The sequence below is a fragment of the Exophiala dermatitidis genome, assembly GCF_000230625.1.
Source record: "Exophiala dermatitidis NIH/UT8656 unplaced genomic scaffold supercont1.7, whole genome shotgun sequence".
NCBI classification, from domain to species: Eukaryota; Fungi; Ascomycota; class Eurotiomycetes; order Chaetothyriales; family Herpotrichiellaceae; genus Exophiala; species Exophiala dermatitidis.
The window spans coordinates 1,599,381-1,613,977 of NW_008751652.1; the positions used below are offsets into that span (position 1 = coordinate 1,599,381).

Below are 14,597 nucleotides of genomic sequence, written 5' to 3' on the forward strand. Positions count from 1 at the left end.
ATTAGTTATGTGGGGTAAGTCCATAAGTTCAAGGGGCATGGCAGCGTAATCACCCGGTAAAACTATAACCATCTTTAGCCGAACTCCCTTTTCTATTTCTTTTACTAGGGGTAGCTGCACATAGCTCCTATCTGGCGGGATTGGTGACTGCGTGTCCGTGCGTGCACAGGGTGAGTGTCGGGGAAAATCACAGGCGCACGGAGAACAATAAACATGCTAGTGCAGAACACATCAAAAATGACTAGACATACTGGCAGCTGAGGGTGCAATTATGCAGTTGTATTCAGCTGATGCTACGAAAGTCAGCTAAGCTGTTTGTGTCCCTTACTTCAGGACGTCGATGGGTCCGAAGAAGGGTGTTCGTCAATCATGCGACTGGTTCATACGACACTGCACAGCTCCTGTGGGCAGTGCATGATAGCAATGCATGCATGCAACGCCACAGACATATTGGTCGTCGATGCATCATTGGGGCTCATTCCGTCTCTATGCGTCTCTTCGAGCTCTTCTCGACAGCAGCATGATCCCATTGCTCCAGGATTCCACCTCAGCAACGCATGACTTTTCTCCTTTTTTGTCGCGTGCAGTGGCTTCAACCTAAGCACAGCACACGAGACAGCCTCGAGACTTAGAGACGGAGGAGCGCCGTGTCATGAGCCGTGTGCGTCTATGCGTTGGGGTGACCTTGTCTTCCTGCACCCTTGGTTTCATTGCGCGTGCCTGGTTTCTCGGAGACCTGGGAACAGACGCAAAGATGTCAGCCCACTGAAGTAACTTTTTGAGGCCCGTTTTGGTTGACGACAAGGGGAAAAGAGTAGTTACGTCGTGCTGGAATGATTAGGTACTTACCGGAACAGTTTGTGGCTGGCCCTCCTCGAGGATCTTCCGAATGATCTGGTCTTCGTCCGAAGTGCCGAATTCGTTCTCCAGACTGGCCTTGGAAGCTCCGTCCATTTGACCTTGTGCGCCGTGCTTGTGGGTGACCATGATCTTGAATGAGTTCACGACCTGTGCCAGTGGAATCGATTTGTCCTTCTTCCACGCGGCGAGGTCTTCGGGAGATTCGACAATGACAATGAAGTCGTCGGTCTCGCCCTTGTAGAAGACCTTGGTGAGGTTTCCGCGAGCAGTGTTTGACTTAGTCATGATGTCTGGTGTGTGACTGAGAAATGTAGAGATAATTTGAGGTAGGTGGTCACAAGACTGGATTGGAAGTCGTTCGCAGGTAGTAAAGTAAGCGGTGAGTTGGTATCGCTGTCAAGGAGTCAGTCAGGAGGGTTCTGCAAGAGAGGAACGACAGTGAACGTACCTTGAGTGGGAGATTGGAGGTTTAGAAGTCGTAGTGTTGCTTGTACTGATTGTTCAAACTGTTGTAACTAGCTGTGGAATTGAAATGGTAGGTAGCTACAATGGGCAGTGTGTGTCCTTTTTGAATTGACGTCTCTAAGGACACACAGAAGCCTCACGAACAGAATGACGTCAACGCAGCCCACTGCGCCAGGCACGGCATCAGGCACGACTCCAGACAGTGACACACTGACGCGTGACCCGAGTTGAGTGACAACCTGACTGTCACGTGTCTCCACTGTTCAATCCCCGCCGGTGACTCCGACTGTTCGAGGTGCTTCGAGTGCTGAGCCTTGTACAACTTCAACCCCGAAGCCTCACAGAGAACCGGACTGGCACGTGACTCAATCAGCTCTACCGACTCGGGTGCCAAGGTGAAACTTGAATCAACTGAGGCCAAGGCACAAGATTCTCGGTTGTGAATGTGAGGTCAATTCCTAGGTACTCTTTACTAATAAAAGTTACACCTTCGAACAAGGAAAGAGATGGGACGACTTGCCGATTCCACTACTCGGTATGGGAAGTCAGGAAAGGGTGCTGCCCCCTAGCATCCGTGCCCGGGAGGCTGGGGTTACTGGCAAAGATGATAGCTCAGAGAAAGAAATACCCGGAATATCAAGGCGGCCATAAGTGCTCATGTGTGAAAGACTTCTTGTCTCATCACAGAGCCTGGAGAGAGCATTGACTAAACACGACAGGCTCACCGGGCCTTTCTACCTGGTAGCTAAACCACAAGGCTCGGCAAGGCTGAGACCTCCCCTTTCGATTTTGCAGACCCCAATGCTCGGTCGGCCAGGCGGCTGACGGTGTTGGCGACGATGTCGTAGCCCATCACTGTCGTGCCGCATATTGCCGCCAACGGGTACCTGTTGATGTTGTCGCCGTCGGTTTCGCTCCATTTGGCACGTCAAGAAGCGGCCAGCCTGGGTAAACGGTTGCTCTCGGTCACAAGGAGATCCCATTGGTAGATGGGAGCGATCGGGTTAGCGCTTTCCCAGCGCCAGAGGAAGCAGTCCGGGTCGGTGTTGCACCAGTTCAGGGATCCATCAGAGCGTCCGGTGCGGCCATGCTGGCGGTGCGCACCATCTCGGCCACGGTGATCGAGTGGTCGGAGGGCGACTCGAGAAACTAAGGCCTCGCCTTCAAGTTCTCTGCGAGTCGCATTATGTTCCTCTCATTTGAGGCGAGTGACCGACGCTCAAAGTTTCAGATCTATGGTCAGGGCCGCTCAAGCGTCCGAGGATCTTGTAGACAGCGAAGGGAATCTGGCCACGTTGTGCATAGAGAGCTTCACTCCTCGCTATTGCACGTGTAGTAGCGGATGGCAGCCATCAACAGCCTGCTGGTCGAACCCACCATGGATATGAGATCAGTGGCGGACAGTGTCGCTGGACTCGATGCAACCCGTTGCCAGAGGGCCATCAACGTTGGGGGCTGCCATCATGTTCTTATTTGACAGCTTCACTATATCACAAGCGACAGCTCTTTGGGATATAGGGACGGCATACTAAGCCCTGATGGTTGCCCAGTAAATATAACAATGCCTAGGTAGCTAGAACATTAACTTCCGGACAATAAAATGGACCCAAACTGGAAGCCGGATGATATCGATCTTAACTCCGAGGCATCTTCCCGAAGCGGAGCAGGCGGACGGTGAACCACCATCACGGCATCACCATTCTGACTACACACCACACACACCTCCATCTTGGGATCTCTTGCCTGGAAGAGGTCAGCTTAATCTTGCATTTCGAAGAGTTGCTAGCTCTTTCAAAGTCGTCGTGTTGAAAGCTCAAAGCAAACTGAATCTCCGAGCCCTGAGTTGCCGGAGGATCCCCCGATTCCGTAATCGAGCATCTCCCCCGATGCAACATGACCGAACTCCTTGATCAAGCGCCAGAGGTCTTGCACAACATCTTCCTCCACGTCGAGTCCACCGACCTGGCCTCACTGTCCAGGACATGTCGATACCTGCATAAACTAATCTGGGACGATGAGCTGTTGTGGAAATCCGAGTACCTGTCCCAATTTGTAAGACACCCACCCATTGCCCTGAGCGGCCGTCGAGAGGTCAACCGACCACTGACGGACAACGAGCATAGGATCCTCCTACCCAGGAGGACTCATCGACCTGGCGAGAGAGGGTAACACGTCTCGTGAACATCCAAAAGATTCTCGAGTCAGACAACGTTGGTGTCAAAGTATGCAGACCCCTCTCATTACCCATCTCTGTTCCACTCAGCATCTATCATCTCCCTACGGACAACTATCAACTAGATGCCCTGAGAAATGCTTTCCCCAAGAGGGAGTCGAGGTTAGTCGCAAATCCAGAACTAATCACCGGGACAGACAGCTGCTCTCGAAGAGGTCCTCACCAAAGCCGTGGACCTAGCATACCAGTCCGATCCGACGAGCAGCAACAACAGCGACTTTCTGGCAGATTTATTCCAGAAACCAAGCAATGTCAACGCCTTTCTCTGCAGATCCAGCCTTTCCGCACGATCCCGGCCGAATGTATGGAGTGCCGCCCCCTCCGAGACTCTCCGCCAGCTCTCTGCGCAACTGCACGTGCTGGGTGGCATGAATCTAGAGCCATTATGGCCAATACCGGAGGAAATGACATGTCCGCGCTTCGTGGACGAGGAGGGCACCGTGCTGGACATCCCACAGCCGATCCGACACGTCCACCCGTATGCGCGATCGCGAGTCTACGATCTCCGGCGTTACACCGACGGCAACATGTGGGGCCCGTTCATGGACGATGGCAGCCAACGCGTCGACTGGGAAAAAGTCCAGGCCATCATGATCGTAATCGCGTACAACCACCGACTGTACACTGAACGACGAGGGCTGGCGGGTCCTCTGCCAGCCGTGCTTTTCGCCGGGATAGCATCGTCGTCATCGTCCTCATCCGCCCCATCACCACCTTCATCATCATCATCTTCCTCTTCATCTCCTTCTACCGCAGCAGCAGCAGCAGGAGCAGTACCATCATCCTCAACCTCATCAACAACGAGACAGAGGAGAAAAAGAACCTCTCCCGGCCTAGGCGGGACAGGCTCAATCCTACGACCCTGGGAAGAACCCTTTTCCGGCATCGCACGGGACAGCTATGAATCGTGCTCTCTAACAGGGACACCATTGACCTCCGGACTACGACCTGATCTTGACGCACTGGACCCCTACGGCGTCACAGGGACATGGATGCGCATCGTCTGTTTCCTCGACTACAACGACCTCTACGCATTCAACTTTGAAAGCGGCGACATTCCCGAAGACCAGGAGCGCGACCCCATCACGACACGAGAAGCGTTTCGTCTGATCCGGCTGCAGTTGCGCGTCAAAGCCATCCAAGACCCCGGCGAGGAAGACGGCAAGGATTTGCCCGTGGTCCATTTCGAGGGCACGAGCCGCTCGACGTTTATGGCTTGGGATCCGAATGCGAATTCGAGAATTAAAGGTGAGTGAGTTGGAGCGGGGTGTCGGGGCCCTTCTTTTTGCCTTTCGCTTACACTTACACTTACACTTTTTTTTTTTGTTAGGAACCGTCCGCCAAACCCCGAGCGGCGCGATCCGCTGGACTTCGTTCAGCTTGTTCCACGGCGAGGAGCGCTGGCGCAGCGAAGGCGTCCAGATAGGAGGCCTCCGCTCCGCCCGTGGCATCCTCGGCAACTGGTTCGACAAGGACTACGACCTCCACGGCCCCGCTGGTCCTACGGCATTTTGGAAGATCAGCGACGACATGGTCGAGGATAAGAGATCGCCTTCTCAGCTCGTGCAGATTTTCCTCGCTGAATAGGAAACAACGATTTTGGTTTGATCCCATGACTCGCTCAACAGACCACACCAGCCCAGACCAGGCCAACATTAAGTGACTGGAGGTTTCGAATGAGTGACTAAAAGTGACCAGTCCAGCTGAACTGGATTTTGCTTCCTCACCTGGCATGAACGCAACCGGACCGAGATCAGATCAGACCAGAAGTATCGACCGAGATCAAAACCTCCTGACCCATCCATGGTGCTATCCCTATGTCGACCAATTCTAGGTCACCGGCTGGAGTGAGTAGTGACCCGATCCGTCGAATAAGTCGACTCAAGTCCAGCAATCTATCAGTCATCTTACGACCCAACGTTGGTACTGTGCCCCACACATAAAAAAGTTGTTGGCGGCTGCATGCTATTACTTTTCTTTTCGCGGCACTGGAGTTAACGGGCTGGGTTTCTTGTCGTTGTCGTTGTCGCTGTCGGAGATGCTTTGGGCTGGCTGGTCGACTGGCTGACTGGATACCTTATGCGTGCATGTTTTTTGTACGAGATAGACGAAACAATGAATCAACGAATGGCAATCGAAGCACTGAGTGTTACCATATGTGATATGTGTCTGCATCCAAAACACGTCGTACAGCAGACGAACAGGGGCCTAGGAATCGGAACATGACCATCCAGCAAATAATTTGCTGGGATAACCCAGTTAGTGACATTGGAATTGCCCTAGCCACCAGGGACGGGCAACGAGTCTTGCGACCATGTTACAGAGCGCAGTATGTGTAAAGAGAGGTCCTCGTAAATCCAAGCCACCCACTCATTCACCGCGCTGGGATACAGCGGCGATTTGGTCGCGTATATATCCCCGAACCGTTCATCCTATGCTTCATGTCCGAGACAAACAAAACTCAAAACGCCTCATAACGGGCATAAATCTTGGGGGGAAAGATGTATGAGACAATCATTCGAACCACCGCTTGCCAACGGGAGTTGAAATTATCCATGTTCAATCAATCTCAATCCTATTCGCTGAAGGCCGGAATGCTGGCAATTTGCCATTGACTCCGGGTTCCATCTCGGTGGCGTAGGGGGCGTAAGCACTTCCCATCGGCTTTTCGTCGTCATCAATGGTCGAGGACTTGTTGACATAAGGTTTTAGACCGCGGTTGTAGTTGTGAGCGCACAAACATGCGTTGATGATGGTGAGGATGATAAGAATGATGGTCAATACGGCGAAAGTAGTGAGCTCTTTTCTTGCAGGGAGATATGCGCCCGAGTGGGAGGGCGAGTACATCCGGACCATCTTAAAGACGAAGTAGGCGAGTCCACCAAAATAGAGGATCTAGATCAGGCGGGTTAGCAGGTGGCTGACGAGGTTGAATCCGACACAAACTCACTATGACTGCAATCGTCCCCCATAGACTTTCCTTCCGCACAAACCAAGCAGCAGCGAGAAGAATGAGAATGGTGACTGGAATGGCGGCGATCGTCAAGGCGAATTCCACCTGTCGCTGCGTGACAATGACCACGAATTGAACGGTAAATCCAAGGAAGAAAAAGAAGTCAAACTTCAACAAAGCGATGTAGACCTGGTATTGAAGAAATCGGCGCTTCATCCGGAGATCGGCCGAGATGCGTTTGTAAATGGTCCAGGCGAATTCGTCGTATAACTTCCAAGCGCAGGCCGCCATGAGGATGGTGCCCAATGCCAAAATGCAGGGGATGGCGATCAAAAACGGCTTTGTATCGTGCCAGATCTCGCGACGAACAAAATTGTCTTCTGCCAGCTCGAATACGGCGTCCTTGATCTGTTCCATCTGCACGGAGCCGTATATGAGAAGGCCGACATTGTACGCGACCAGACCAATGACTTGGATGGTATTCTTCATGCGCAGCGCGTCCCAAACCAACAACAACTGGTAGATAAAGCCGAAAATGTACAGCGTCAAAAACGTGGGGATCGTACGCGCAGCAGTGGTACCTGCGGCGGCTCCTCGAAGGTGTATCTGGAAGTGCGCAAAAACATAACTGGTAACACCGTCAGATTGAAGCAGAGACAAGTGCGGTGTTCGCTTTCTTTACCTCTCAGACGCGAGAATGATAACGGCCTGGACGAGTGCGACCATGGTAAAGGCCCACGTCCATTTTGAATTTGGTGTATACATGATGGATTTTGATTTCCGCTTTTCGAAGTCGTTCACCACATATCCTTCACGTTGGTGAAAGCCCCCGGGTAAGGGTCGATAAGACTCGGCTTGACCTCCGAGGAGGGAGGTCCGGACCTCGTGAGAGCGAATTTTGGCGACTTGCGGTGTGATTGATTGACGAGGCTGCACGACTGGGTAAAGTATACCACCACTCTTTGGTCGTGGCACGGCTCAACGACGTGTAGACGTCGACAGGATGTAAAGAACGTCGGTGCCACGCGAGGAAGGTTGAGAGAACCGGCGAAAACGGCAGGGCACGCGAACAGAGGCAGGAGGAAAAGGCAATGAGGTGTGCGGTGGTCAGAGCCTGGCAGCTGAAACGCCGGGAGAGGGGATGGCAGCTGAGGATTGGCGTGTGAGACGTTTGAAGTAACGTGAAAGTGGTAAGCGAGGGAATGGTCGAGCGATTCGAAGTCTCGTCTCGTGTCGTGTCTTGTCGATGTGACGACGGCCAGCAGAGCGTGTCAATGTACAACTAATAAATGTGATTCGATCGGTAACGAGAGGAAGGGATCAATAGAAAGGACTATTGAGAGGATGGTGGTTACTTTTGCAGTCACTACTACTACTGCAGTCTCATCTCAGTCAGTGCCAGTGCAGCTGAGAAATAAAGGGACAGGGGTCACAAGATGGTGGGTTTTTGGTGTTGTTGGACTGCCAGTGCGGCGCCGGAGTGGATAAGACGAGAGAGTGATTCGGGTGGAAGAGAGCACCGGCAGCCCCGTAAATGGATCCCCAGCACAGGCCGTCACACGCCTAAGGGACCCAATTGCCACAGCCTCAGGCGCCTCTGGAGCAGGGGACGGTTAAAGCCATCCCCCGGAGGCACATCTTATCAGGGATCTTACCTAAGGTGTCGCCGGGGATGCAGCCGCAGCCAGAGCAGCCTCAGGCTTGACTTGACAGCCCGTTCAAGTTCCCGGGTCTCAGGCTTGGTTCAGGTTTGGTCCAGCAGCACTGCAAGGGGTCGGGGTCTCACGCCAGGTTTGCAGCCCTGTCAAGGGACGAATGTTGGGACCATTCATGATACAACGTATGTGACCAGCCTGAGCTTTTAATAGTGTACTGCGTACATTGTAAAGATACCAGGTACAGTAGGCTGTTTGTGCAGTCTTGTGCCTGAGGTATCCCATCTGTTCCACTATTTGCCAAACTCCGCCCCGTCATCAATGGCAGTGCCAATTTGAAGTTCGGCTCCATTATTTCTTTCCTTCTACAACGTTGTAATGTTCTGCGCTGCGCCTCATCTTCAGCCACTGCCCTTGCACTTGGAGATCTGGCTCCCTTGGCGACGGACTTGAAACCAAAAAACCCGAATCCACCCTCAGATCCATCCATCACCACTGGCACAACACTACTAGTGATAGCCTCGTCTCGCCGTCAGTTTCAATGTTCAATATGCTATTGCGCTCGGATTGCTTGTCAACATCTGAGGTCATACGGCATATCGTGCAGATGGAAAGCCATGCCAATCACAAAGACCGTCCTCAAGAACTTGGCTGCTCGTGTTACCATTTCTCCTCCGCCCGCCGGTCTCCATGAATCCACCGCAATCCTCAAGCGGCTCCAATCTTTTGGTCCGGTAACATCGTTTACGAAAACCATTCGTGACCCCGGCAGTACCGACCAGGAAGTACAAGTCATCTTCTCGTCTCCGGAAACTGCCCAGAAAGCCTGCGATGCCTCTCCGTTCACCGTCGAACTTGACCGAGACTTCCCAGATCCAGTAGTTGTCGATCCCTACAACGTGCGGAACCTGCAATCGAGAAGACGACCCGAACCGAAGTCTGTAACCTGTCGGGTTCGCCTTCAAGAGCAGGGCGAGTCTTTGGGTTCTGGGCAAACCATCCTCTCAGGTGGATTTTCACCCAGCAACAAGACGAGGCTGTATCAGAGCCTGCTTGATGTTCGACCTCCGCAAAATATAATGGATGGACTTGGGGTATTTGACACAGACGACGAGGCAGACGTCATCTCCACGGCTGGGTCGATTCAACCACCGCCAAATTTGGCAGATATGTACCGCTCGTCCATTTCCGATCGTCACAGTGCAGATGGGAAGAAACAGACAGATTTTGCGTCTGAACGCGATCGAGAAAGACAGAAAACATCGTGATGTTGATAGGATGGGGTTTCGACCGGCTCAACACGAGGTCCATCTGTTTACACTTGCGTGGGATACAGACCTGAGTCGTAGCCGCACTACCTTGGGAGGCTTTACGGATATATGGACAGGGTGCTCATACAGGATCAGCTCTAAAGGGGGAAACAGTCGCGGCGAGTCACGTCAATCAACGGATTTGCTGCGTACATCCTCAGTTCCAGTCCTCGGCCGTGAGTTGCTGTTTTGGGCGCGAAGCCCTGCAATGGACAGGTACCTTCTCGTGGTGCAGGGCGTGAGTACCCTAATTCCCCATTAGGCGAAGCCAAATCCTGTCCTTATAAGCCCAGTACCATCAGAGATGTCGGGGAGTCGGCGGAACAGACGAGACGTTGTTACACGCGTCGCTGGCAGGAGCTTTTCGCCCTGAAGGAAGCCAGGAAACAAATGTGCAAGGTACCTCGGGCCAGCAAACATGTCTTTTGAAGCAGGAGGTCGTCTTGATCCTACCTATGTGGCCAATGGCCGCGTAGTCGCGACTGAATCGATATCTCCCCCGGTGGTCACCGCACGCTCCACCGCGCGTTCAAGCCGGCCTCACTGCACGGGACGTTCTCACGCATATCCAAGAGTCACCGGCATTCCTGAAGGTATTCAGGCCTGACAACGAGACACTTAACTTCCATTTTAACACCCTATGTGGTTATTCCGGCTCTGGTCGGCGTCAGTGCCAGCGTCAGCACCAAATGAACCATTATATATACACTAAAGGAGAACCCCCACTACAAAATCCTTCGCCTGTTGCCAAAGTTGCAGGCTAACGCCATATCCATCATCATAACCCCGTGAGTTGACCCAATGGACCATCTCGAGCGTATTCCAGTCTGGAAAACTTGCATTTTCGGAGCTCAAACTGACTTCTGAGCGGAGTTCAGGCTCGGGTTTGGAGTTCGGTTTGGAATTGGTTTGGGAGTCGGTTTCACGTCGTTGTCAGGTCCAGACTCCGAGTCAAGCTCAGAGTTGTCGATATGCAGGTGATTCGTGCTCTTCCAGTCTGGTGGACGGCGCCAGTGCAGCGTATTCTTCAGCGCAGACGCGGGAAGTGTGCCTACCGAGTAGTGCACATTTTCTCTGATGTTTGGCTGTGTGTCTCTGCGCGAGCGTGGTCTTGTCTGATCAGGCTTCGGAGGTTGCACCAAGGCTACGATTAGTGAGGCACCCGCAGCCTCGTCAGGGGCTCATCCTTCCCAGAACCAAGGGGCGCCCTCCCGAAGAGCGTAATAGGGGCGGGAAGCCACCCAATCAAGCATTCTACGCGAGAATGGAATACCAGGACCCCGGAACTGTGTCGCAATATTTGTGCAAGCCTTATATGTCTGAGAAGCAACGTGAGGCGCAACTCGAATGGGCCTACCGTCACGATAGTTGGACGCGTGAGCAGTGGTATGCTTGCTGTCCTCTGGAGTGACGAAACGTGGGTTATGGGTGAAGGCAGGTACGCACCGCAAGGTCTACGTTACGCGCAAGGCTGGCGAGGAACTCGAGGAGACGTGCCTACAACCACGACGCGCGCATTCAACAGGCTAGATGACCGAACATTTAGCGATTTTTCGCTGCAAAATATTACATAGACCGAAAAGCAAACAGAAAAAAATGTGAAAAATGAAAAAGACGATGAAACAACATTTAAGACCTGGCATAACGTACAAGGAACTGTACTGTACTCAAGCACTTTTATGACAGTAGAAGCGTCCTGGTTTGTGGCCAGTGGTACATGGGGTAGTACGTGGACTGCAGTGTGGCAGCTCGCGCGGCCAAGCAAGGTACTTGGTAGGTACCGATGTAGATACCTACAATACTGTACAATGTTGTACATGTATCTACTACAGTATCAAATCCTTCTGCTAGTACTCCGTATGGTACAGGAGGCTCTTGATACTATCACTTACTGTAGCCGGCAACTGGTTAGTTGAATTTGGGTATATACATTAGGTAGCATAGTATATCATAATATACCATCGCATGGTAGCAGTATTGAGTATAATTAATATATCACCAGTAACAGAAGGTAAGGTATATATATAGCCTGTAAAGAGAGCCAACTCCAGTCTGATATCAGTTCCAATCCCAATTCCAACTCCAATTTTGTTTCAACCTGATCAGGTTGACTTCCTGATTCACGTTCACGTTCACATCCTCGTTCATGTTCATTCCAGATACAGGCCCGAGTTCATATTCGGCCGCTCGGTTCCAGAAACGGCTTTGGGCTTCGGACTGCCCCTCCACATTCCTTCCAGCTACCTTATGACGAAACGTTTTCAGGCAAATATACCCAGACGGCCCAGAGTGGGAGTGTGCGTCTGCATCCTAGGTCCGCCGGACACATCTCTAGGACTGTATGCGGCGGGCAATCCGGCATGATATTCTGGCGGAGCAGCAGCAGCAGCAGCAGTGGTGGTGGTGGTAGTAGTGTTGACACCACAATGATAGGGAGCACTGGCCACCGCCGTGAAAGCAGGCAGAAGGCTCGATGTTGAACTCGAATTCGTCTCTTCGTAAATGGGAGTTTGGTCGTCAAGTCCCACGACATCGCGTTCATACAAGCCGAACTGCTGCTCGATCTCTGCGAGGATGGCATCGTCGGATTCTTGTGGGTTGGGAGAGACACCAGCCTCGGCAGACACCTGGGTCGGCGTCCGGAGGTTGATGTGGCTGCTGGGACCCGGGCCGCGGAACGAAATGTCGAGGTCGAGTGTGTAGGTTCTGGAAATGATGCAGGAATGAAACGTGGGCACAAAGACCTTGCTCGAGGTGGTGGGAAGAGCAACGGGGACCAGCACGCTGGCGGTGTAGAATGGCGATCCGGGCTGATAGGAACACGAGGGTTCGGGAATCGACAACGTTGTCGAGGTCGAGTTCGACGATGGCCGGCGAGATATCTGGGAAGATGACGATGACAACGAAGAAAAGCTCATGTCGCGGTCAGATGGGCTGTGTCGGGTCCACGAGACGGTTGACGCACGGCGCGATGCCAGGGTGATGGACTGGGAGTAGACACCGTGCAGCGTCGACCAGTTGTCGTGTTTTCGCAGCTCTGGGCGCCGAGAGTAAGGGGCGGCGCCGAAGAAGGTGTTCGCTTTTAACTTGGTGACGATCGAGTCGAGCTGAGGGGGTTCGTCGGTACCTGTCTGCGGATCGAAGCGCAGGTTGATGGTGGCCATGGTGGACACGGGCTCGGTCGGGCGTCGTCCAGCATACGGCAGACGCAGACTCTTGGGCTGGCTCGTCTCCGCGGTGAGACGGCCCGTCTTGCCCATCTTGAACAGGCCTCTCTTGACGCTCTTCTCGCGCCGCATGACGTGTTCGTCAAGAGGGTGTGGTTCCCCCATGGTCAACGGCGGCGCTTCGTCTCGTGCCGGCACCAGTCTCACCCGTTCTGACTTGTCGGCCAACTCGAGGAGCCGGCCCACGGCGTTGTATCTGGAGATGCGGGCTCGGATAGAATAGACGATCTTGGCCATTTCGGGAGCCATGTCATCCAGCAGGGTGTTGCCTTCTCCGGAAACATTGGGGTCTCCGATGCTTGGAGGGAGTTGGGTGTGGTCATGTCTGATGTCTTCATCGACCACTTTATGAGTGCAGATGAAGGGCAACAAGCGGTCCGGGACGACAAAGTTGAATGGAACGCTGTAGGTGACGTTGCCCCGGAATACGCCGTCGGCTGGTAAACAGCTTTGATCAATCGGCTGTTGAACTCTGAGAAACGTCTGGTTTCCCGTTGTACGTCCCGTCGTAGGCGTGGTGGTCGTGATCCTCTCCACGTAGGTTGAGCTCTGGCCTTCGAAAGTGATGCACAGGTTATCGAAGGATGTGTCCTTGTCGAACTTGATATTCGCTCGACCTTTGATCTCGTCGAATGTGGAATACGAGTGGACAAACTCGGCCTCGCCATCTAGAACAATGTCGATTTCACTCTTCCGGCGCAGTCCAATGGCGTTGGCCAAAGACGACCCCCGTCGTCCTGCCATGACGCCGGGAATCGCTAGCGGTTTTGGCAGCGCAGAGTATGAGGGCGCTGTGGCGGTGTGGAAGGAAGGCATGTCGCCAGATATCTGGTGGCACGTAGAGTGCATTGTGGAAGCAAAGACAGGGGGGACAGAAGAGGAGATTCAAGGGCAGCGACTGATGTAGCCGCTGGTCAAGGATGGTTCCCCAGACCAAATGGGGGAAGGTAGTCGGCTGGATATCGGCGCAGGGTTTGAGAAGGCAGGGTCTGTAGTGGTGGTGTTCAGGTCCTATTTCGTGCACAAGAGCGCAACAGGAGAGTTATCCGCCAGTTGGATATAGAACAGAGATAGATATTGGGGATGGAATGTACAGTGAGTATAGGGACGAGTGTGGAACCATCGGATGGCTGGATGGTGTTTATATACCAAAGAGGGATCGAGTCATGCCAAACCTGAGATTTTCAATGCATCCAAGTATCAGATCGCCGACTCCAAGATCAGTCAGTCAGCAGGTACGCAGGGAGGTACAGTCAGTAGGTCGCATGCAGGGCAAATGCTAGGGAAACGAAGCGGTCCGTGTAGTAATGCCTGTGTCGGGCAAGGTGTGAAGAAGCTTGTCCACAGTTGACATTGACCATGTCGACGAAAGGCGCGCGAGGGTGAGTCAGAGCAAAGCGACTGCTGTGGGCGCGTATACAACGGACGGTACCACTGGCGTCTTGGACTGGCTTTTCGGGAGACTCATCTGTCAACGAGCACTGAGGGCGGCTCAAGGGGGCGGCATCCACCACCAATACCAGCACGAATACTGGTAATGTTCTTGTCCTCAGCAGGCCTAGGACCCGCGGCTGTGGTTGGAGATGTGGTGCAAGTCTCCCTCAGCCCTGGAGATGGAGTCGGTTGTAGTTTTCCTGGGAGTTTTCCTACTATGGAGTTCCCCGTGGTTTGACTTTCCGTGCCCAGCTGGTCGTCGGGGACCACAAGTGTGCCATTCTGACCCACCATTACGCCCTTCGAGTGCCAGTTGCATCGATGTCCGTCGGACATGTCCCCCACCTTTCGTGTCAGCCACGAGAACTTGAACGGGCAGAAAGGCGCCATCGGCATTCAAGCTGTGTTCTTGGTCAGCGAACTTTCTTTACGCCAAATGATTACACGCAGCACTGTGAG

The 14,597-nt window shown here is 53.2% G+C and overlaps 5 protein-coding genes across 5 annotated transcripts; 2 read left to right on the forward strand and 3 right to left on the reverse strand.

The window, feature by feature from the left end:
- Positions 1-16: 16 nt before the first annotated feature.
- HMPREF1120_08406 (uncharacterized protein) lies at positions 17-2,900 on the reverse strand. Its single transcript, XM_009162657.1, has 3 exons — positions 1,310-2,900; positions 850-1,254; positions 17-736 (listed from the first exon to the last, which is right to left on the reverse strand). The coding sequence occupies exons 2-3, from the start codon at positions 1,144-1,146 to the stop codon at positions 668-670; spliced, it is 366 nt and encodes a 121-aa protein (XP_009160905.1). The 5' UTR covers positions 1,147-1,254; positions 1,310-2,900; the 3' UTR covers positions 17-667.
- A 112-nt stretch (positions 2,901-3,012) lies between these two features.
- Positions 3,013-6,009, forward strand: HMPREF1120_08407 (uncharacterized protein). The gene is made up of 4 exons (XM_009162658.1): positions 3,013-3,378; positions 3,450-3,548; positions 3,697-4,807; positions 4,890-6,009. Exons 1-4 carry the CDS (start codon positions 3,220-3,222, stop codon positions 5,144-5,146), a joined length of 1,626 nt encoding a protein of 541 aa, XP_009160906.1. The 5' UTR covers positions 3,013-3,219; the 3' UTR covers positions 5,147-6,009.
- On the reverse strand, positions 5,688-8,058 carry HMPREF1120_08408 (uncharacterized protein). The gene is made up of 3 exons (XM_009162659.1): positions 7,195-8,058; positions 6,510-7,140; positions 5,688-6,454 (listed from the first exon to the last, which is right to left on the reverse strand). The coding sequence occupies exons 1-3, from the start codon at positions 7,275-7,277 to the stop codon at positions 6,119-6,121; spliced, it is 1,050 nt and encodes a 349-aa protein (XP_009160907.1). The 5' UTR covers positions 7,278-8,058; the 3' UTR covers positions 5,688-6,118.
- Positions 8,059-8,547: 489 nt separating this feature from the next.
- Positions 8,548-11,431, forward strand: HMPREF1120_08409 (uncharacterized protein). The gene is made up of 2 exons (XM_009162660.1): positions 8,548-10,265; positions 10,356-11,431. Exon 1 carries the CDS (start codon positions 8,785-8,787, stop codon positions 9,433-9,435), a length of 651 nt encoding a protein of 216 aa, XP_009160908.1. The 5' UTR covers positions 8,548-8,784; the 3' UTR covers positions 9,436-10,265; positions 10,356-11,431.
- Positions 11,340-14,525, reverse strand: HMPREF1120_08410 (uncharacterized protein). The gene has a single exon (XM_009162661.1). It carries the CDS (start codon positions 13,551-13,553, stop codon positions 11,739-11,741), a length of 1,815 nt encoding a protein of 604 aa, XP_009160909.1. The 5' UTR covers positions 13,554-14,525; the 3' UTR covers positions 11,340-11,738.
- Between the last annotated feature and the right edge of the window lie 72 nt (positions 14,526-14,597).